General features: G+C 36.5%; 1 protein-coding gene across 1 annotated transcript in view; it reads right to left on the bottom strand.

Moving 5' to 3' along the window:
• The window catches only part of CPLANE1 (ciliogenesis and planar polarity effector complex subunit 1), a 65,852-nt gene that overhangs the window by 17,169 nt on the left and 24,675 nt on the right, over positions 1-24,008 (bottom strand). Inside the window, exons 16-36 of the mRNA XM_056324578.1 lie at positions 23,725-23,953; positions 23,351-23,484; positions 20,405-20,622; positions 19,919-20,083; positions 18,710-18,848; positions 18,199-18,305; positions 16,870-17,031; positions 16,596-16,704; positions 15,940-16,243; positions 14,299-15,220; positions 12,992-13,155; positions 11,875-12,008; positions 11,252-11,334; positions 10,019-10,101; positions 8,472-8,540; positions 7,391-7,574; positions 6,549-6,806; positions 4,241-4,963; positions 2,958-3,124; positions 1,454-1,583; positions 444-498 (exon numbers count right to left, since the gene is read on the bottom strand). Coding sequence (XP_056180553.1) covers positions 444-498; positions 1,454-1,583; positions 2,958-3,124; positions 4,241-4,963; positions 6,549-6,806; positions 7,391-7,574; positions 8,472-8,540; positions 10,019-10,101; positions 11,252-11,334; positions 11,875-12,008; positions 12,992-13,155; positions 14,299-15,220; positions 15,940-16,243; positions 16,596-16,704; positions 16,870-17,031; positions 18,199-18,305; positions 18,710-18,848; positions 19,919-20,083; positions 20,405-20,622; positions 23,351-23,484; positions 23,725-23,953 — 4,539 coding nt within the window. The remainder of the gene's footprint in view (positions 1-443; positions 499-1,453; positions 1,584-2,957; positions 3,125-4,240; positions 4,964-6,548; positions 6,807-7,390; positions 7,575-8,471; positions 8,541-10,018; positions 10,102-11,251; positions 11,335-11,874; positions 12,009-12,991; positions 13,156-14,298; positions 15,221-15,939; positions 16,244-16,595; positions 16,705-16,869; positions 17,032-18,198; positions 18,306-18,709; positions 18,849-19,918; positions 20,084-20,404; positions 20,623-23,350; positions 23,485-23,724; positions 23,954-24,008) is intronic.

Genomic DNA, 24,008 nt, shown 5'->3' with positions numbered 1-24,008 from the left:
AGAAATCACCAAGAACCATAGTTACTGAAATTCATTCAACGTACTGTTATTATTTCATGAAGTCCACTGTTCATAAACATAAACACAAGATTATCACTTATTTCTAAGAAAATTCAAAATACTTCTAAAATTTTCAGGAGAATTATTGAGTTTACAAATAATTGATATGTGATCTTACATTTGCCTGCATCTCTCCCCACACCAATCTCCTAAAAACTGACCATACCCAAGAAAGACTAAATATCTGTTGTACCTCCTGAAAGGTTTTCCTGATTCTCTGGGGAAAGATCCCGTAAGACATTATGCTGTAAAGCCCACAGACATTTGAGTTTTTAATATCTTGATGACTACAGAGGGGTTTTTTCCATTTGAAATCTAACAGACTTCCGTTCCTTGATTTATTTTATTTAGGCACTTAAAGCATTAAGAAGATTTGTACTTGCCCACTGAAATGAAAAAACCATCTTGAAGGTATGATGCAGATTTTTCTTGTTGATCCTAACATAAGGAGAAAAAGAACTATCTTAAAAAATAGTTCCAATGCCAATTAAAGGTTTTCTTGATGCTGTTAACTTTTCAACATACCTCTTTTGAGTAATGAGTTGGGAAAAAAATCACTGTAATGTACTTCTCTTACCCCCTTTCTTAATTCTTCCGATCCATCCCAACTTAATGCAATAACTATGTAAACATTCTTTCCCATATGTACCTTGGGGTGACCTGCAGTAACACAAATTCCTGATTCTTCTTCGAGTATCTCTGCCATACTATAGTTAACATCTCCCAGGTCTGGTGAGGCTCTCCAGCTGTTGTGCTAGGGAGGCAAGTCTCAAAGAAGGTATGGTATGGACCAGAAATAGAGCCTGCTGCGCTGGGTATTGTTCTAGCTTTAAATCTGGTAGTGTTCTAGCCTGAAATTTGGTACTTGCAAAGATAACCCCCAAATATGTTAAAAGATATCAAAAAGGCCCAGGCAAACAAACAGAAGTGCATAAATCAAAACCCAGCCTGACAAAGACTTCGTCTTTCCAGTTTCCTGGCGGAGCCAGAACTCAAGACCTCATACTCCCCATCCTCACAGTTACACTGTCATAATCTAGCCTCATGTGAAGACAGTAATGCCTGGGTCATTTGCCCTAGTATTACTGCTAGACTAAACCTAATTGTTTTTTTAAAAGCTATTAGCATTTGTGTATAAATTTACCTTAATGTACATACAGACAAATACTCTATCAAAACAGACAAGTTCATGTCCCAAGAAAATCAAAAGCAACCTTTGAATACTTCATAAAATTTACAGTAAATCCAAGTATATGAATGAAAGATGGATACCGTTTCTGGCCTAGAGCCTGGGAGAGATTTACATGATTGTTTTGGTTGACAGTTGCCCAATTCCTTCTTTCTTCTTAATATTTGAATAGAAAAAAGCAAAGAAAAAAATATTTTTCTATACCCCAGTCCCTGATTCAGCAACCATCACTGTATCACTGCTACTGATGATGGAGTCATCTGGGCAGAAGGACACACTTGGTTTCTGCTTTTCATCTTTGTCTTTCATTTGGTTCTTACCACGCCTTTTTTGTCTGTCAACATATTAATTACAAATCAAAAGCAAGAACTGCACTCAAATAATAAAAATACCTATGATTGTTTTCTAAGGAATATTACTATTAAGAAATAGAGACTGAAATGAAAGTGGGAAAGACAAACACAACTGTTGCATACAGACCAATTCAAAGCACTATTTTCGCCTACCAGAACTGTACACAAAATTGTTGTAGGAACCCATAAATATACTTAAGAATCACACCAAAATCTGTTAATCGTCTAATAATCTATTTACATCAAATAATATAAACTGTGTAACATGTCATAGCTGTATTTTGTGCATAATAACATAATCATTACTACATAAAATGCCTGTAGGGAATCTACAAGAAATACACCAGGAAGAAACAAGCCTGTTATCACTGAAACTTCCCAATTAACTATTTTAGTAAAAAAGTTGCAAATTTTCTTTAGTATCTGATAAATTGTATCCTACATAATTATATAAATTATATTACAAATTCTCATAGATTGTAAGACAACAATTGTCGCTTCAAGCATTTCAGCTGGTAATATCAACAGAGGTATTCTAAACTCCAGCTGCAGTTACTTATGTATCAATTTAAGATCCTAGAGTCTGTGTTTCCAGCTGCTGGACTTAAAAGCGTCATAATCAGAAGCGAGTGTTCTGTTCTAGATTCAATGACACCATTAACTCTTCCACAGAAAACACAGATCTGTGAAAAGTCAGGAATCTACTGGCATTACATGAGGACTGAACAGAGATACGCATGCAGCTTAAACAATTTTAACTGCTTGTGCAATCAATTAACAAAGAATAAACAAATTTTGAAAGTAATGAATAACATACCTAGCAAAACAAAATAAAATATTGTTTCAGCAGGAATTTTGCTAATCACTGTCTGGATTCAGAAACAAAGCCTGTATCTTGAATTACATTGGAAGAGTGTAACCCTTTCCTTCTTGAAGATTACTACCAATGGAGATGATATGTAATGAAGACAGTAGCCTATCAAGATTTTATTGTGTAAGCAGCAAAGCATTTCACAGACAGTATATATCGAACAGCCAGATTTAAACCACAGATAGAAGTATGAAAAATATTTCCCCTTTGAATCTTATCAGCCTGGTAACAGCAACAACGCCTTCATGCCCTAACACCATGCTCCTCCTGCTCTACCTTTACTAATATATGTTAATTTATTCTCCTCCAAGAGAATTAAATCTAATTCCACTTTATTTGAAGCTGCTATGGAAACTTTATTTGAAGCTGCTATGGAAACTTTATTTGAAGCTGCTATGGAAACTCCCACTGATTTCAAAGCTAGAAGTTACAGGTTACCAGTAAGTCCTTCAAAATGAAGACCCACTTTAAAAGTTTGGCTTGCCTTTTTCTATGATTCTGCACATCTCTTAGTTCAAACGGTTCAACATCAATTTTTAGTAACTGGATAGGTTCACTTTGGTCTTGTCCAAAGGAAGTACTGGGCACAGTATGACGCTGGTGGCGCTGCTCAAATGCAATGAGATCTTCAAGTGGAATGAATTTTGGTGCCTGAAAATGTTCAGAGAGAGAAAAAAGCAAAAATGAAACATTGATACAGGAAACAGAGAGAGGAAGCCCAGTCAGACTCAATGAAAAGAGCAGGTCCAGGTTGGATCTCAATTATACAAACACAACTCCTGTAGCAATATGTAGACAAAGTGAAAATGTAGAAAAGATAAATTAACAGCATCAGACCAGAATCTCAGCTAATGTGCACGTGTAAACTATTTCTGAAAGCAAACTAAAAGATATGAATTTTCTCCACACTGTACTTCATTAATATTTGCATTTTTAATGTATGTAGCTCGGGATGAAGGTAGGAACCATGCAATGTACACAAGGGCTGAAAAAGCACCTTTCAGGAAAAAACGTTCCTATTCAACTGGAAAGAGCAAGCGTATGAGTCTATGAGAACAACATTTTTCAAAACAATGTGCTCTCAACGTCTAGAAACTAATATTTTCTAACCAAGTCTTTTAGCATTCCTTTTCTGCCCCTACAAAAGAGGAGGCAGAACTTGCCAGACACAGTAAGTATTTACATATATAAATACAGGATTAATGTCACTATGCAGTTCACCAAATACTGAGCCATAGCATGAGTTTAAACTCTGCCCTGACCTCCACCCGTTAACAGTAAAGTAGTGACCATGTATCCACCAACCAACTGGCAACTGTCTGGCCAAGAGCAAAACCAGAAGTTTTGATAAAACAGGCAATTTAATAATAAACATTCTTTGTATTTCTGTAACAAATTCTATTTAAATTTCTGTAAAAACAGAACTATTTTTTTGCTATATAAATATATTATATATATAATAATAAATATATAGAACTATTTTTTGCTATGTAAATATAATCCAGAGGGAATTCCTTACATTCTTTATTAATGGACTGAATGTTGATGAACTATGGAATGTGAAATCAATCTAACGTTGTTAAGAACATTGCCAAGCTTACAGCCTACCTCATACTGGCATGCCAGTAAGAAGGTACCTTAGTTCCTGATCGCTTCTGGTAGCTGTACTGAACACTTCCAAATTCCATAGTCTGGAAACATTAATTTACTTTCGATGAGTAAGAAAACATGAAAGTTAAAAAAAAATGGTATTATAAAATCCAGTACCTTCTTTTTTTGAGGTAAATTAGCATGGAGTAGTGATAATCCTGTGTGCTGTAGTGCTTCTCTGCAGTCAGTCTCCTTTGTTGCAGGTTTAACAGGTATTAAAGTAGTAGCGGTTGGCTGACTTACAACTGGTGGACGTCTAGGTACTGGATCAACTTGCAAGTGCAACAGTGGAATACCAGCCAGGTTCTGAGTGATCAGTGCTTTCTTCATATTCCTATTTGCAGAGAATTGCTGCTGAGGTGAAACTTCTTGCTGTCCTTCATACCAACTTAGATTAAGGTGTTTGGGAGGTCCCTTATGTACCGTTTCTGCCCATCTTCTCTCTTCCTCATGCATCTGCCTTTGGATCTCAGGGTCGTGCCTACTCATGTTGACGTCTTCTTTTGCCTTACTCTTCCTTCGTATGTCTGATAACTGATGGTTCCATATGGAATCTGATGAACTCCAAGCTACTCGTGGTACTGGGGGCAGTCTAGCAAAAGCTGATGACATTTCCATTGGATGCAAAAATGCCGGTTTGAAATGATAACCTGATTCAAGCTTAAGCAAAGGAAATCCATTTGAGTAATTCAAGTTTCTTCCAATAGGGATAAGCTTTGGTGTTTCCTGGATGTCTGCAGAAGGAGCTATGAGATAAAGTGGTTTAGCAGGTACTGAAGAACGCAAATCTTCGCTGTGGCTTTCTAGCAGGCTTGAAGAAACATTCACATCCAGATGGTTCTAAATCAGAAAAGCAAACAACACAGCATTTACAAGCACCTTGAAACAGTAACCATGCACTAAATATGCATGCAAATGGCATAAATATTCCTTCTCTATAGCAATCACAAAAAAATATCTCCTAATCGTTGTGGTGCACTTCTCCCCGTTCTCTGGACTGTTTTATGACACCAGCAGCTGCCAACTAGGCCTTGGTGACTTGAGTAATGAGTCAGGCAGTTAAGCACCTCTTGACTGTACCAGTAACTCTTTTACTTGGTTAAAGCAGAGAATGGCACTGTCCATACTGCAACTTTGCTGCTTGGATGAAGCAGGGAACAGGAATGGAGACAGTTCCTGACAACCCTGGAAAACTCCTGCCCAGGTCGTAGCCTGCGTGGTAACCTGAGCCAAACAATACCATTGTTCTTGGAATTTTGAAGAATTACCAACTCAGGCTGTGGCCAGGATGGAAATTTACTGATGACTAAAGCCAATCATCTCACAGTTTTATAAAGAGCAGTCCTAAAGGAGACCCCTTTGAGCTCTCCTGGACTGCAGCAGGCTGTGACCAGCATCTCCCTCTGAGTGGGACACAACTCACAGGTTGGAAACCACTGAGTCTGAGGCACTAGGGGGCCTGTGGCAGAAAGCCTGCTCCTCCAGACTCAACCCTTCACCTGCTGAGGAATGCAAAAGGCATTAGAGGTGAGTATTTCACTGAACTTGAGGTGAACTTTTAACAGGTACACCTTTGTTATAATACGCATTGCAAGCTTGAAGTAGTAAGGTTATTTTTGAAATTTAAAACAAATTTTAGTCATTAGCTTTGATGTTAAAATCCTACAGATAATGTTGAATTGTGAACAAATTCTCTTTCTCTACCCTTTAGATACAAAGTGTTGTCCAAGTCTGACACCAACGTTGGGCCTAGCTGCACCTGAAGTCTATGGGAGTTCAAAAAGCAAGGTGGTCTATTCTGACCCTGGTGACTCAACAGCAGAATTCCCTTCCTCTTTGTATTTCTCTAGATCTAATCTGTTGTTAGGGTTTGAGACTAGGAATAGATCCAGCCACACCTAAACTCTGCGACCTTTTAGAAAGCAACAGTGTCTACTCTGAACCTTGTGGCTCAGCACAAGGGTGTCTCTGATTCTTCACCCCACTTTCTCTCTCTCTCCCATTAAATATAAACCACTGACCAAGTCTGAGACTACGACTGGATCTAGCTGCACCTAAACTCTGTTAGAGCTTACAAAGCAGGAGATTCCACTTTAAACCTTGTGATTCAATGGAAGGATCTCCTTTACCTTCCTACACCTCTGATCTTTATAAACTATTTCCAACTCGATTGTGTCTTGATTTCAATTCAGTCTGTCTCTGTGCAGTTACTCTAAGCAATAAGTAACAGAGTGAACCTTGCTGTCAAATCTTTTGCAGTTGCATTTCCTAAATTTCATATTAAACCTATTTCACTCAAACTCTTCGGTGTTAATTCTTTATGTGGCCTGACCTAAACCACCCTTTTGTGACACTACCCTAACAAGACAGAAAACATATCAGATACACAGAGCAGTCTTCATGAATGACACTTTGATATACCTACTTTTATATGGTCATTGTCGCTTTCATCTCTTAAACTATTCCTTGGTTGAAAATCAGAATTCTTTTCACCAGGTTTTTCTTTGTCTTCTTGAGCAGGCAGCTGTGTTTTCAGAAAGCCATTACCTTTGGTAGCATGTGCAGGCTGGCTTCCTTCCAGGTGAACAGATTGTTGCTGTTGCAAAATTTGTTGCACATTTGGCAGGTTGGCAAAGGATGACTGCACTATTTGCATTAAACTCATGAAGTTGATTTGCTGTAGCTGGATATACACACACAAAGTTTACACTGTAAATAACTTTAACAGGAATCTTAGCAAAAATTCTACATCTAGGCTATCTTGTAACTGTTCACTATCCTGTTAATACAGCTGAATAAACAAATCCCAAACTTCAAATAATGATTCTTGCGTATGATTATTTATTGTACTGGACTTTCTTTTAAGATACCTTACATACTTGCCACATACCTTAAATACTTGTTAAAACAAGACAAATTCCTTCACTTTTTTTGTGAAGTCTGAGTAAATGTAAGGTAACATAAAATTGTCTCTATGTACTAATGAAAAATAAATCCTAGTACAGCTGCAAAGTTATCACAGCTTCAGAATTTTTCCTGATGTAAACTATTAGAGCACAGTAAGTTATATAAACTAAAACTTTCATTATTACCTTGCTTGCTTTGGGTCTAATGCAAGAGTTAAGTCAAAAGTAAGTTTTCTGTGTTTACATGGAACTGGAAACCTCAAAAACCCCCACACAGAGAATACCTTTAAACAGTCATTATCTCTACTTTTTAAGTAACACTGAACTGTGAACACTATTCTCAATAATGAGAAGCTCTCACCTGAACTAACTTAAACATTTCATCTTGGAGCATCTGCCTCACAGTTCCTGATGTGTTTAGCTTCTCTTCTGTAGGCACTTCTTCCTTGACTTCTTGTTCCTTTGAACAAATGGAAGTATTGGAGGCAGCACTTGACACAACAGTCTGAGAAGGCTGACGATCACTTAGAGAGATCTCTCTATTACTTAAGAAGGAAAAGAACAAAATTATCAAAAACATTAACAGTTCACCTATATGAGGCTGTCTTAAATCAATCCACAAAGTTTTAAAGATATCTCCATTTTTCTAAAGCGTAATTGATTTGTAGGAATGATTTAATAATTAACACTGAACAATCTTCACTAGACAGCATGTATGATTAACTTTTTCCTAACGCTTCCTAATATACTGAAAGAAAAACAGTAGTAAAGGCACAAGTTTTATCTGAATTTTTAATCACAAGGGTATCTGAAATGGTGTCTTCACTACAGACACAGGCAGAGAACACAGATTTGACAGAAAGAGACTATGGTTAGTCATAAAACCAAACAAGTGATGGAAAATGGAGAAAGGCATTATTAGCTGAAATAAAAGAGATGGCAGATTTACATTCAGTTAAATAATTAAATGTACCTTTAAACATTTGGAATTAAAAACAACCATAAAATTTCAGATCAGAAAACAATCAAAATTAAAATAACATGTACCAGATAGCACAATATATCTTTTAGTAGGTAAAGACTACTAAGGAGATGAAGTGCTTAAATGATGAAGAGAGAGTTAGGATTTACACTAAGTTATAAAGACACTGAAGACCTTTACCTACACAGAAGAAAAGCATCACTTCTCTTGAAATCTGGTAGCTCTGAATTAACATGTTTGATTCATGTGATATTCTGGACAACATTCAAGAGTATAAGATCCTCAATGATTACAGTCCAAAAAGGTTTCAGGAAAGGCTACTTAGTACTACAGTTTGCAGGTAAAATATACCATACCTGCAAACATTTTGTAATCAAATCTACAGATCGTGTTACTTCAGACTGAAAATTTAATAGGGATAGTCCATTTTATTATATGAAATGTTATAGCTTTATCTCACCTGGGAACTTCTGCATCTTGATCTAAAGAGAATGAGTGAGAAATGGTGCTAGGAACCACCTCAGCCATGCTATAGAGAAAAAATGAGTCTTGTAAATACTACAATGATTTGTTATACTGTTTATTTTCATTTTACACACACACACACACACACACACAAATATATATACAACCTCCTGAAATAGTATTTTTATTAGTATGAGATAAAATACCTGAAAGCCACCTGATCACAGCTATACTGATCTGCATGGCTTCAATTACTGCATTACACTGCAATCTGAGCTGGCAAATATTGACATTCATGCTTTGTTTCCCTAGCAATCAGAAACTGACTCAAACAAAAACAATGAAAAGGTTCTAGGATTCAACACCAACAGCAGGCAACAAAGAGGCTAATCTGAGTTCACAAAAGAAGAGAAAATCCAATTTAAGCAATACTGTTAATACCATTACAATCTGCCTTCCTAAAAAGGAAGAGACAGCATCATAAGAAACCCTTGAGGGGCACTTCATGTGCAGTTATTTTAGCTTCTTTTGCAACAAAATCCATCATTATAAAATAGCAGAGGATTCTATGTCTTTCTGAAATCAAGCCATTTAGAAGTTTTTCACAAATATAATATATATATACACAGGAATATGTATTTATATGCCATCACAATTAATACGTTTTACTAAATATTAAAGACATTCAGACACAGCATTTCAGAGGAAAAGGTTTCATTACCACTAATTTGGTGGATTCAAGAAGAAATCTAACTGAAATAATAAAACCAGATTGCTATTTTTCTGACATTAAAACAAACGAAAAAATCTCAGAAGATTCTTCATAGTAAACATAATGAACCCCGTGTTTACAGAACATTTTCTTCACTGGAAAAACTTCAAAGAAAAACTGACCAGTAATCTATTCAAACAGATGATGTGACAATCAGGTTTATGGACTGTTTCTAAAATTTTACATTCATTGTATTATAAACACTTAAGTATTTTAAAACATAAGATTTTAAAAAGATCAGAATCAAGTACATTTCTTAACTTGTGTAAAAGCTCCTGAAAGAGGGACAAAGGAAGGTGTAACAAGGTTATCTGTTTTTATCTCACCTTCTGATCCCTAGATATCAACCTCTCTTTCTCGTACGTTGTGTAACAAAAAAATGATTAAAATTTCCTAGAATAACAGCTCTCCACTCATATTTAGCCTGAAGATGCTGCTCCTATTTCAGGTCTGGAGAAGGTACTGTGTACCTGAAAGCTTTTCCAGTTATTCTCTATCCTTGTTTCCAATATAAAATATGTCTTCCACAAACCATGCCTTTTTTACCTGATCATTACTAAAATAACCCACTCATCCACCCAGCATTTTGTTTGTGAAATGCCTGTACACATGAAATAGAAAATGACTGAAATTTTATTTCAAACTATGAAGTCCTTATAAACAACAGCAAGAACCTATTGAGATTCCACTGGATATCATAATTAACAAAACTACTTTAGATTTTTAAGCAGTGCTAAAAGAGAAATTAAAACAACAAAAAAGTCTCTCACACATTCTGTTCAGACTTTCCTTCCTTCGTTTTTTCTATCTTTTGATCTTCCTGAGGACTATCTACATCCGAAATGGAGAGCTGCTGGAATATAAAAAGATGCATCTGAACTTGTAAATTTTTGTACCCTCCTTCTGCTTCAATAAAGTATTATTAGCTGAAGGCAAACACAGTTTTGATTAATCAGCCACTTGAAAAAATCTGTCTCAAAACCAACCAACATTACATTGGAGGACAGGTACAGCTCTTAAGGAGATGACCAAATGATTCACCTGAGTATCCTCTGTTCAAAGTAATTATTTTAAGTTTTTGTTTTAAAATTCATATCCATATATATTACCCTGACACTCTGCCAATCTTGCACCTTCTAAATAAAGATGAAAACGTGGAACACAAACTAACTACAAAGAAAGAAACTGAAACAAATGCAGGGTTTCACACATGCCATAGATTCACTATAGTAAAACGTACTGTAGAACTGAAGACCACAAGACATTTTCTACTCCCATTAACAGCACTGAATCTAGAGCACTGCAGGCAAGCAAACGAATGGCGTTGCAATTCACATTTAAGCACAACAGCCCTTACCCAGTTGTAAAGAAAGGAGACTTATGACCAAAGACGATGCATGAAAAAAACAAGGCTTGTTTTCAGACAGGAGCAAAATAAACATGTTTATACATTTAATTTAAAAACAAGCAAGCATGCAAACAAGTGGGAGCGTCTTTACTTAATCACCCTGTGACAACTTCAGAGACAGCACACTTTAAAGAAAAAAAAAAAGGCTATTAATACAGCTTTCTAGTATAACAAAATACCCCTTAAAATATGGTCTATTAACCAGAAGACTCCCTGGGGTTTGTTGTTTGTTTGGGTTTTTTTAATTTACATGCTTTCATTTATGTGTGCACATATCATGTAATGGTTTGTGTTGGAATGCAGCGTCATACACCATATAGATCTAATGTGATTTTTATATATATGATTTTATACACAGACATGCACACATTTAGTTTTATAAACAATTAATCAGTTTTCAAAAGTGCTCACAGCAGATCTCACTCTACCGCTGATGAATTACTTGTGAACTTGCTTGTCAATTTAAGCAGGGAAAAAAATTCACCACTCCTAAACACTTTAGGCCATCAATTTCTCAAGCATATTGAGGAATTCAGTATATTTTTAAAAGAGTAGTCATAATAATTTGATGCTTCTATGCAAGATGGTAACTTGCCTTTCCTCTTTGATGCTCTATAGGTTTGATTTTCACAGAGCTATTGGAGCTCTTCGGAGTTTCATATGGCTCCTCAAAAAACTCTACAAAGTAAACACAATTACTGTAAATCAGGAAACTACATGGCATACAGCATCATTATGTGATTTCTGTCAACTGGTCATGTTAGTCCATTTTTTTGCCTGATGAGGAGAAAGGGCTTGAAAGATGTCTCAGCAAACAGTCTGTTATTACAAGGGATGATGCAAGCACAGAAAGAATAAATAAATAAATAAATAGATGCATGAAAAATTTAATCTGTACATACTCAGGTCTTGAAATTTTCAAATCAAATTTTACATTTTTGGAATGAAAGTAAATGACAGAAGAAATATGGTAATATACATTGTCTTATCTCTATAGCAAAAAGAAATTATTTAAGTAAAAAAGTTACCAGAAAGTCTTCAGAAAGCAATCATATGAAATTTATAATATAAAATGGATACAATAATTTCAACAGAACAATGAAAACTTATTTCCATTTTCTGATTAAATAAACAGAGTGGCATACAATCCTATACATGCAAAACACTTACTGTTTTATATGTTAGACCATAGTAAAAGGATATACCATAAAAACAAACCTCCTTCTGATGTTACATCTAACACCTTCGGAACAAATGGTCTCTCTTCATTAAGAACTTCAGTCACATGAGGTACAGAATAACTCCCACGATTTACTTCCTTCTTGCCAAAATATTTTGACTTTGTAGACATCCTGGTAATTGAAATTACAAAACGTAACTAACACAGAAATAATATAAGTATCTGACTCGGTTTAAGTAAACTGTTCATCTCAAATTGCAAGCTAGTGCATAATTGTAAAATAAATACTGCTGTGATATAATCAATGTTCATATAAATTTTCTCTCACAATTTCACTTAAACCAAGATTAATATTATTTTTTGGTATAGCTGTGACATATTAGTGACATTAATGGTACAGTCCTTCAAATAGGCTGTGTCCAGGAAAATGGAACCAACACATGTATCTAACAAAACCAGAAGGCGTAAACTGCACCATGACTTCAAAATCATCTGGTTAAGATTACATTTATGTCCCTCACAGAAACTTCTGCCACTGAAAAAAACCATAATCTCGTCAGAGAAGACACAGAATACTAATACCAAAGATCTTTCATTTCTTTAGTGCAGCAGCAGATGAAGAGAAATATCAGAATTAACTTCAGGTTAAGTAATCTCCATCTTCAGAACTGTGTAAGATACTAACAAATAAAATATTTACTGCCTTTTCCATCTATTTTTCTGACATGCAGATTATATGAACATAGCTAGATTACAGATCCAGGGAAAAATAAACTAATGTTGTGAACTCTCAACACAAAGAAAATGACACTAAAGAGAGTGGAAGTTACCTGAATTCTTTGAGACAATCATGATATCAATTATATCCAAACTCTAGATTCCACTTCCACATCACTAAGTTTATAAACAACCATGTACAATTCACTTCACATGCTACAGCTACATTGTCTTCTACCCAGTGATATGTCTGCTGATGGAGAACATTTGATATGCTTCATGCAGCTGTAAACAGTATGCACAAGTTTGATTTTGCACTCAAAATTAAACACATACATAACACAGAGTAACAGAACACTTCAAACTGACATGCTGCTTACCTAAGGGATTATGACCAACTAGATTTCTTAGGTTAAAAAAAAAAAAAAAAAAAATTACCCCAAACCAGTTTCACAAAGATCATCATAGGCTTGTACACTCTGGACATCAGGAGGAAGACTGGCCACTGTGGAAGAGCCTTCATCCATACTACTGTCTTTCTCTGTCCTAGACTGGGCTTCTGACAGAGATGCAAGTTCTTTCAGATATTGATTATCCGGACTCTATTAATAATAATGATAATAATAATGATAATGAAAAATCACTAGTTAAAAAAGATACCTGTTTAAAAAAAAACCCAATGATTTAATCTAGTATTTTTATGGTTAACTTCATATTCTTTGTTATAGAGCTGAAAAATTCTGTATTTACAGTTGCCTGTGGAATCTGAGTTTTCCCTTTTTGTATTAAGTGAAGCAAATGTCCTCTGAATTATCCAAAGGAAACATAAGACAGATTTGTCAACATCAATTGAGCATCAACTGTCAAAGACACTATGTGACAATATAGTCTATACAAAGATACACAGTAAGATCTGGCCTTAATCATACATAAAACAAACCTCTGAAATTATCACTGAAGACAGTATGAGAGGTAAAAGCCATACATAATCATGCAGTTAGATGGATGTACAAAATTTGGGCAGTAAGTTGAAAGTAAAATACAGGTGGGACTTGTCAGGAATCAGAAAATACAAACCAAAGCCAAGACAACATCTGTTTTGATCTGGGAGAAAATCTCAAAGAAAACCCACAACACCCTCCCCTGAGAGCCTTTCATGTAGACTTAATTGTCTTTTTTTAGTGATCCAGCTGTCCCTAAATATAAAACAAAGCAATATTAATCAGGTTCTTCTGGCAAATCTCTTTTTATATTAGCATACTCTCTAACTCTGTGTAATAGTGCTAGATAGAAATTCAAAATTCACTTTTCATCAATCGTTAACCAGTTAAACACTCCAGTCAGACTATGTATGCACTGTCCTGAAAGACCAATGAATCCAATTCAAGTCTCCCCAGAGAAACTATTTCTTTTTGTCTTGTTTTTCCATACTCTATCTCCACTACTAGGTTTCTTCAAAGATGATGTCTAAAACTAGACACAGCATACAAACTTGTAGGAATTTTCTCAAGTAATGTGGCATTAGGACTTCCAAAGTGAACTTTCATGTCCAATCAAAGTTTTCCTACAGACAGAATTCCAGTACTCCTGGAATGCTTCTCTTTTCCAAGCAATCCTTAAAGAAAAGACTAGTAATCAGTATTCCAGGTTTTACTGAGAACAGCACTATGAGGTAAAAGACATGATTTTCTTTACTGGCATAATTAACTCATACAATTCATTGACACCCCCATCCTCTTTCTTACCTTACATTTTATGCTCTGTGCTTGAGATTCGTCTCTGTATAACTGTTCTAACAGCCACAAAGAAGTAAGGACAGCAGCTGATGAGGTTTTCACATGTATCACTGGAAAAATCTCTTCTAAGGAATCTTGTTCATTGGAACCAAAAAGCTGTCTTTTATCAGACCATCTGATCATCCACTCAAGCAATTTTGCAATATTGCTCAACTTACCTATCAATTCTATAGCTAATTCTTCTCCCAGTGCAATACCAACTGTATCAACAGGTTTGTAAATGTATTTAGAAGTTGCCTGAGTTTGCAGGCTAGAAAAAGTATGGTTAGGAAAGGTCTGGCTTGCTGGTGCAACAGTGACTCCTTGATTGTCACTCTGAGTTCTGTAAATTGACTTGTGTTTTAAACCAAATAATCCTTCATTAAGTCCTTTGATTAGGTCACACATAGAAGGTTTTGTTGTCTGCACAATGGCTGGATTTTCCAAAATATTTTGGTTTTCATTATTGACAGACACTGTTTCAGGATCACAAGATGCCAGGGTGACAGTATAGCAAGACCCTGCTCTAAACACACTTTGGCTTCTAGTTTTGCCTTGTCGACGCTTTAGTGTTGTATGAACATCAAAAAAGAGAGAGTTTAATTCATGCTCTCGAAGAAGTCCAGAATAGCTAGTAAGAAATGGAATTCCAAGGTCACTGTACTTTATCAAGTCTCTCTCAAGAATATAACTCAAAAAGAGCTCTAAAAAAATAACGTATTCATCATCATCACGTTCAAATTCCCACGCACCAACAACAGGCAAATTACATGGATTATGCATCTCTTTTCCAAATACTTTGTCTTTATGTTTTGTTTTCCAGTTAAGAGCTTTTATCTTGTGTGTGGTATTTTTGCTGCCTATTTCCCCTTGTCTTTGATGTTCATTATCCCTGGAAGACAACAAACGTAAGTACAGTTAACACCAAAATCCATTTAAAGAACAATTACATGAAAAAATTATAAATGCAACATGGTGAGAGGACAAGGGGTAATGGTTTTAAACTGAATGAGGGTAGATTTAGATTACAGATTAGGAGGAAAGTCTTTACTGTGAGGGTGGTGAGGCACTGGCACAGGTTGCCCAGAGAAGCTGTGGATGCCCCATCCCTGGCAGTGTCCAAGGCCAGGCTGGATGGGGCTTTGAGCAACCTGGGCTGGTGGAAGGTGTCCCTGCCTGTGGCAGGGGTTTGGAACTGTATCACCTTTAAGGTTCCTTCCAACCCAAATCATTCTATGACTCTTTATCTATTGTTAAAAATGGGAAACTAACAAACCCCTAAGTTACATCAATACAATGTTAACGTGACAAATTAATCAAATGCAAAATCCATAGTTTTTACATAGACAGCAACTCAGAAGTATCCTATATGAATGTGGTCATAACTGATTATTTACACTTCAATAACATATTAGTCACATAATAACTGATGAAACATTGGTATTTGGTATTTCTAAGATTTGATAAATTTGTAATTCCTCATTTGATAAATGTAATTCCTCCTCATTTGACAACTATCCTGTTTGGTGAAAAGATCACTTGAACATTAGCAGACAACTTTTTTCTTTTTCTTTTTTTCATGGAAAGCTTTTTCCTGTATTTTTTTCATACCTCTGCAGTGAAGGTGTTTGACCTCTTGTTTCTTCAAACAAAGCATCAGAAAGTGTATCTGCTGTGTCAGCGTCACTATATACCTGTGGATTCCCAAGATCAGTAAGTGTGCTTCTGCTTAGACTAGTGCCTAATGAGAATCTGTCATAACAGTGTTCCTCATCATCTGCTGTTCCCTCTTCTGCTGCCTCCCAAATATTAATTTCTATAGGGCCTATGTTCCTTATTACACGTCTCAAGGCCTTCATTCTCACTTTTTCAGCAGCCTCTATAACAACAGACATCATTTCTTCACCTTCAGGACCTATCAAAAGAAACCCAAGAGATTTTAAATGCGAACTTCTCAGTTTTCAACTATTCTCTCAAATTGAGACATGAATAAACTTCGAATCATCCTAAAATATAGCCATTTAGAAATACAGAGAGAAACTGCGATAAAGAAACACCACCAACCTGGAAGTCATGATACTCTGTTACTGGTATAAATGTATCAGAAAGAAAATACAAAATTTGCCACAAAACTCTGTCAAAAGTTATTTAACTGAAACCTATACTAATCGCTTTACATGCAGTATGAAAGATGGCATTGTCACAAGTTAGCACGTTGGGTAAAAACAAAGTTCATTTAATATTTCCTGAAGAAGGATGCACATTACCTTTAATAATACTGTGTCTGAGTCGCTGCTGAAGTCCATGATATTTATCTCTTAGCGGAACTCTTACATCTTCAGGATTAGGAAATGCTTTTACAAAAATCTCTGCCACCTGCACAAAATAAAGTTATCTTTTCAAGTAGCTAACATGCATGTAACACGTATACTTTCCAACAGAACTTGCACCACCAGAAAGTCTGCCTAGTAGGGTTTACAAGGAGAAGAAGTATTTGTGATTATCTCTATTGGTTTTTGTTCTAGTTTTAATGCCTTTTACCTTTTTCATTGGTGGTAATTCTCCAAGCAGACTCAAAATTACATCTTGAACTAATTCTTCAACATTCATGAACCTGCAGAAAGGAAGCATTCGACAAGCCCACTCCACTGCCTGCAGACAATGCTCAACTGCAGAGGCATCATGTTCATTCTTCTTCAGATCCTAAAAAAACCACTTTGCTATAGAAACATTAATCGATATGAACGATATATTTCAGCCAAATTATTCACACATTGCAAATTGTAATGATGCTTCCCTAGTAACAAAAAGTAAGTATCTCTTAACTGCCAAACAGAGAAGTATACGATGCCAGGAGACAGATCAGGGTTGTGATGGACCGTAACTTATAACAACAACAACAACATTAAAAAAAAAAAGACCAGCTCAGGAAATAATTCCATTAACACTCTGCTGAAGAGTCTGTTTGCAGTCATTTAGAGTAAAACTTAAAAGATTTCACTAACTGGCTGTAACTAGGTGAAGCAAATTAATTTTGCTGTGACTTAAGGTGATCAAAAAGTCTTTCTTGGGAACAAGACATTTAAGCCAGCCTAGAGGCTTTTAGGATGGACCAGAGCATTTTGAAACAGTCAATGGTTTCTATCTCATTTGTCACTGTCACACAAAGCACAGAAAAATCAAAACATTCTACTATTTTAAACAGAGCCATCCTGTTTATTTGAAGCTTGGTATTTCTGGTGAAGAGGAATTTTGGACTTGTTTTTAAAAGGAAGCAACCTTTGCTAAGGACAGGTGAATTGCTAGGATAGATAGGACAAAAATTAACATCTGTATTGTTACAGAATGCATGACAAGTAACATACTATTAGTTTCTTTTTCTTCCTTGCCCTCTGACATCAATTGATGAGGATTTAAGTAGAACACTATGATTAGATTTTAGTTATTTTTCATTATTCTTTCTTAAAAACATGTGTATTTAATGCACACACACAAAAATATATTTGGTGCACTAAATATACATTGCTCAGGTAACACCTATATTATCTTTATCTGATTGGAAAAAAAAAAAAAGTAAATACTTAGGTAGACAACAAGTGTAGAAACTATTGCTCTTCTGGCAGTATCTCTTCAATTATCTCAGTTAAATACCAAGCAAAAGCTCAACAGAAATACTATTAGCAAGATGTAGTTCACATGGACAGCCCTATTCTGTAGCATCCGGTACTTACTGCACATTATAGCACTGTGCTGATTTTGTCCTATTAAGCAAGTAACAGTTCTCACAGCAATACACAGCAGGCCTTTAGAATTCTTCTTATAGCTTTATGCAGTTAAAATGTATCTTTACTGTATCAGTAATATAATTACCTTATGACTAATATTTTCCCTTGCAGTTTGGTACCGCCTACAGTTGTCAGATAATCTTTCACGAACATGAAACATCCAACATAATGCGCATAGCTCTCTGAACCAACCTACAACACAAACATGCAACATGGAGAGATTCTATTTAATATAAATTAAATAGAATGCCTTGAGATTTTTAGCTAGAAAAAATGAAGTAACATTATGGTAACAGTGGTTAAAGGAAAAAATTACTCATTCTTGAGTTTTCAACAGTGTTCTGCAGCTAGAGCTCTTTTAGTCCCACTTAGTGTTTACATTCTTTAACATCTGACAAGTCCGTAACACACACAACAACCCAGCACAGCAACTTTCAGATTAAGAGTTTCGGTCGTGGAAAAGGTGGAAAGGGGACGTGTTTATGCACACACAGCAGTATACTATTTCAAGCTAATAAGAGTTTCTTTGTATCTGTGGATTCTCATATGTGTTCTTTTCTCCAGCTCTACATTTTTGTATTTTATTTCATACAGACCTAAAATTTTACAGGTAATATCATCAAACTGACAGTTTCCAGAAGATGTAGATCCACAGAAAACAGTGCGGAAACTGGAGTAACGAAGCAAATTCTCTGGGAATGGACTCAGTGAAGGAAGAGATCCTTTCATTCGAATCTACAGATAATAAAGAGATAAAAAATCAAAATGGAAATAAAAATCAGTTAAAAGTTTCATATGTATCACTACTAAATGTACAGCCTCACAGTTATTACCAGAATACTGCCAAGATCAGCAAAATTCTCTTAAGCTTGCTTTCCATTTTCTTCAAATCAGTGTTCTGAAAATTCATGAAAAGGAGTATGTTTGATAAGCTAAAAATGCTTTTGTTTACATGGTACTTATGATACTCATGATTACCATGAAATACAAGAGCAACAAAATATAGGAACAAGTAAGATCCCAATTAAGAAACCAGTTTAATCCAACATAGTCCAGGCAGCTGTCAACCAAGGCAGACTATTTTTCTTCCCTGTTTCAGTTGGTATTATCACCTCCCATGCCAGCATTAAGCATGTGACCATGCAATGAGCAAAGAGAAGGCAGTATCTGTCAGTCAGACCAGTCCCTGATCTGGACCACTGCATGACTGCTGGTGCAGGGGGGTTGAAGGAAGGCACCATCACCCCCCCCCCCTTCTGTAGCAAGTCAACCTTCTTTAAGTGGCTGTGTAACAATGACCTAAAAAAAGCCTAAGTTTACATAAAATATATTAATTACTATATTCATAGCTTGGTTCTGTGCAAACAAAATGCATGAGTAGAACGAGATCTTGAAAGTCCTGTGCTCTGTGCACTAAGATGACCACTTTACCTGAAGTGAGCATCACATTCTGGGTTACATGTTCAACCCAAAGTGATCTGGAACACAGTTCTGGTTAACAGCTATAGCTCCCATTCGAAACCAGCTTGTTTCTTTCAAGTGGAGAAAGAAATGAGTTTGTATGTTATTAAGCGGGGACAGAAAGACACATGGAAGAAGACACTTTATGAAGTGGAACCCTATGTCTTTTAAGTTTCGGTTTCTAAAAAGAACAGAACACACAGTGTAAACCTAGAAGATGACATTTAAAAAACCGGACATCAAAGTCCAGATGAAAGTAAATGCTTCTGCAATGCAACTGTGACTTTGTCAGTAACACTTACAACTGGTAATCAAGTTACAAAAAAAATAAGTTAAATGCTTACTTTTTGCATAACTTTTCTTGCCCTCTTCAGTTGTGCAATATACCACTGTGCTGCAGGGCAGGAAAAACGAGCAGCCCGGAAGAGCAAAATAATTCGCTGAAGAACTCCTGACACTTTCTGACGACTTTCTCTCTCAATTTTTAAAAGAATGTCGTTGCAGTCTTCCTGAAAAATGCAAATTCCAAGACAAAAAGAAGTCCCAAAATTACAAAGGACATATAAAATAAGGAATCTAACCTAAATGTTGTTTCTGCTCCTAAGAATAATTCCCTTCTTCTTTAGAGCTTAGATCCTTTATAGAAAAAACAGAGGCACACATACTTTCTTATCATAATGATGCTACTTAAGTAGAGCTTACGAACTTAAGAATGGACATGGAAAAAACAGACAGAAAAGTGAGCTGAAATGAAACCAGAGTAAAGATCATCATTATTTCATAAATACATTCAAACAAGGATCCAAGAAACTTCCATCATGCACACTTACTTCACTGAGGTAAGCTGGCTGAGGACAGTATAATGGTGGTGCTGGAAGATAAAGCCCATCTGGAACTAAACCATACAATTTTCTACTAAGATCCTTGGCAGAATACATCAAAAGCTGAAATGGTTCTGAGAGAATATCAGTATCTGTCATAACAGCTGCTTTCAGTAGCTCCTGTATTGAACTATAAAGAACATGTGCATCTTCCTCTTCAATGGGATCTATATAATATTAAACAGAAACCAATAAAACAATTGACTCAATACAAGGCCTTTGTTCTGAAATTATGAGACTCCGCTCTCAGAATTTGCATTAGTCTATTGCAATCTACACAATCTGTACCTGCTTTAAGAATTCTCTCATTGCAAAATAGTATTAAGTATCATTAAGGGGAAAGCTATTGCCTTTCTAGATTGAGAACTGAACTTTTCAGCCATGCATTTGCTTGGCATAACATTCTGGCAAATCATTCTCATAAGGCAGGTATAATCTAGTTATACTGTTGATAATGACTATAAAAACTGTTCTATAAGTGAGCATGATGATCAAGGAAAATGTATTTGTTTGAGCTCTTTTACATATTATTGCATTTTTTCCTCAAGTCCTAGAAGTAGCAGGGCCTTTAACATACATGAGTTGGTTCCTGAAATTCACATAGTATTGTACTGATCTACTTCCATTTCTATTCCTCCTGCTTGCCTTGAAATATGTGTGCCAGATCTTTACACTACGTATCACCCTTACAGATTGTTATACGCAGCATATATATGTGTGTATGTCTGTTTGAAATAAAATCCTTGTAAATGAGTACAAAAGAGCAATTTACACAATGTTTGGGATATGGCTTAGATAAAAGATTAATTAACATCCACCTACTGACAGAAACCTGAAATGTGGTTTCTAAACACATAAAAAGAGGCTGAGGCACAGAGACAGTGCCAGTAAACTTTCTGTAAAATGTAAACAAGGACAGGATCTAGCCAACTGGGGGAACTTCAACAGTGAAGTATTTAGTTATGAAATAAAGCGCCTGTATAAGCACATACAAAGGAGCACAGAGGCAAAAGCAGGTGGGGGAACCTGAGTAATACCTAGAAAGTGCATTTAAAGGTAGCTTAAAACCAGACGAAAGATGAAATCGCCACTTGACAGGAGGGAGAATCAAGCTTCAGCAGCCACACTCCTCGGGCTGAGTGAGTTAACATTCAGGCTCTCTCTCGCGAGTCCGAGAGACTTGGATCATGTCCATAAATGGGTCATCTCCACAGGCCCAGAGATATGCAACAGCAAATTATGTACTCAGAGAAATGAACGCCCTTGTCCAGGCTTTTCCCAGGAGAGCCATTAGCCCCAGTGTCCACATCGAAACCCATCAAGATGAGCCAATGGGAGCAGCTCTCCAGTACTTTTTGGCTTGATATGGGTTACTGTCAAGAAGGATAGGACATACTGTAAGATGCAGAGGAAAAGCTTTCTGGGATTGCGCGAGGCTCATTACATCATCTTTCAGAAAGAAACCAAAGGTATGGCATGGAGCCGTGGCAGCCTCACCTTCATCAGGCCCTGTCAGTATGTTTATTTTCCTGGGTGAGGGACTCTGTATTGCGTGTGCCTGTACCAGCAAGTGGAGGAGGACCACAGGCTAGAAAGCCTGTGTGTCTGGGGTGCCAGCAACTGCAGAGACTGAAGTTCAGTCAAATCAAGTGCCAGCAACTGGAGTGGAACAATGGGTTAAGAAATGCCCATGTATCCACAGTGCCAGCAACCAGAGGAAGTGAGGGAGGCTACGTATGTGAACATGTGAGTGCTAGCAAGTATCAAGTCAGGCAAGTGCCCTGGGAGCTAGGGGTCTGTGCACCTCTCGCTTGAAAGGGTGAAACCACTGGAGCTGAAAGTGGCTGGAGGGACGAGTGAAGATGTGGCACACTGCTGGAGAGACAACTGTATCTCTCTAAGGGCAAGACAAGGTGATCTGGATACTGTAGGGACCAAGAGAGTCATGACCACCTGCAAGAAAGACAGTGTACACACCGGTATGTGTGTCTCTAAGGTTAAGGGCACCTGGAAAGGCTGAGAATCCCAGACCAGCCAGCTACTGGATAAACTGTATTTTTAAGGCCAGCTACTGCGAGATGCATAGGCAGTGCGTGCATAGGGGGAAGAGGGTATCTATGAGTGGGTTTCTACCAGAAAAGGGAGTTGGGCTGGGGCTTCGGGGACTCATATATGTAGATGCCAGCAACCTGGGAGACTCAATTACTGGGGCTAAGCCCAGCTACTGAAGGTATCTACATTTTACATATATGCATCTATATGCAGACCTTCATCCTGACCAGCAAAAGAGGGAAACGGGATGGGATTGCTGGTGCTGTTTGTGTGAGTGCTGAGTATATGCATAGGTGTTGATCGGTCTGGCCAACTGTACACAGGTGTTGTGTATGGGTGTTTGTGTATGTGGCTATATATTCTCAAGCCTTGCTCGCTGTTGGAACTAGGAGCATGGAGCTGTCAGGCTATGAGAAAACACTCCCTCCCCCTTAACAGAAAGGAAACGCAAAAATTAAACACCATCATGTAACAAATGTTAAGTATGATGATACTGTCCATACTGTTAACACATTCGCATTTGCTTCAGGATATTTTTGTTTTGTTTTGCTTGAATGAAGCTTCAGTTTTCTTCCAAACTGAAATTATTATCAAATATCATCAACTAAGATTTTGGCTGATACGCATGAAGACAACAAGACTGATAATACAGTCCATTTTTAGAATGATCAAAGCCAAAGCCAAACCCCTATAAAATTAAAGTATTTGAATACAATATAACAGTAATGCACATGCTGGAGAAGATGAAGTAATTGTTTCTTTTTAAATACATAACAGTGTGTAACACAGAATATGCAGTAAAATAACAGAAAAATAAGCATAATTATTTATAATTTTATGTACCTGTAAACTGCTTGTATTTATTACATCCTGATGTTTCAGAAGTAACTGGCTGTCCTAACAAAGACTGTAACTTTTCAGGAAAAGTCTGCATTGGTGATAAGTTTAATGGCAAGTGACACTCTGTGTTTTTCAGTCTGAAAGAGTAATAAGAAACTGTTCATTAATAACAAAGTAAAACCCACAGATAATCTATTGAAGCTCTGTTAAATGAATATCTAAACCAAAATAATTAATCTAAGCATGTTAGGTCCTACATCTACTAGGAGGCTGGGAATACAAATTTTTGAGGCTAAGGATATGCCTTCTTATAATGAACTTCATGCAAATAACATCAGTAATAAAATACAGTATACTAATTCCAAGCTCAAATTTACCTTGACAATTCATCAGAATTCTGACAATACATCTGGTAGGCCATACCAATTGAAACAGACAGTTTCCAGTTCCCAAGTCTGCGTGTTAACCACACAGCCTCTGGAATGAGTCCACCAATAAAGAACAAATCAAGAGCATATCCAGCTGTCCACACAGATGAAAGGTTCTGGTCCCGGACAGCTCTGGCAACCAAACAGTGTTGCAGTGGAATAATACGAGCAGATAAGCCTGTGACAAAAAAACCAAATTTAAATAAATATGCATGCTATCAGATTAATAATCT

Source organism: Falco biarmicus, chromosome Z (genome assembly GCF_023638135.1).
Source record: "Falco biarmicus isolate bFalBia1 chromosome Z, bFalBia1.pri, whole genome shotgun sequence".
In the NCBI taxonomy this organism is placed as follows: domain Eukaryota; kingdom Metazoa; phylum Chordata; class Aves; order Falconiformes; family Falconidae; genus Falco; species Falco biarmicus.
Note: the sequence above shows the minus strand (reverse complement) of the source record. Positions and strands in the feature narration are given on the sequence as shown.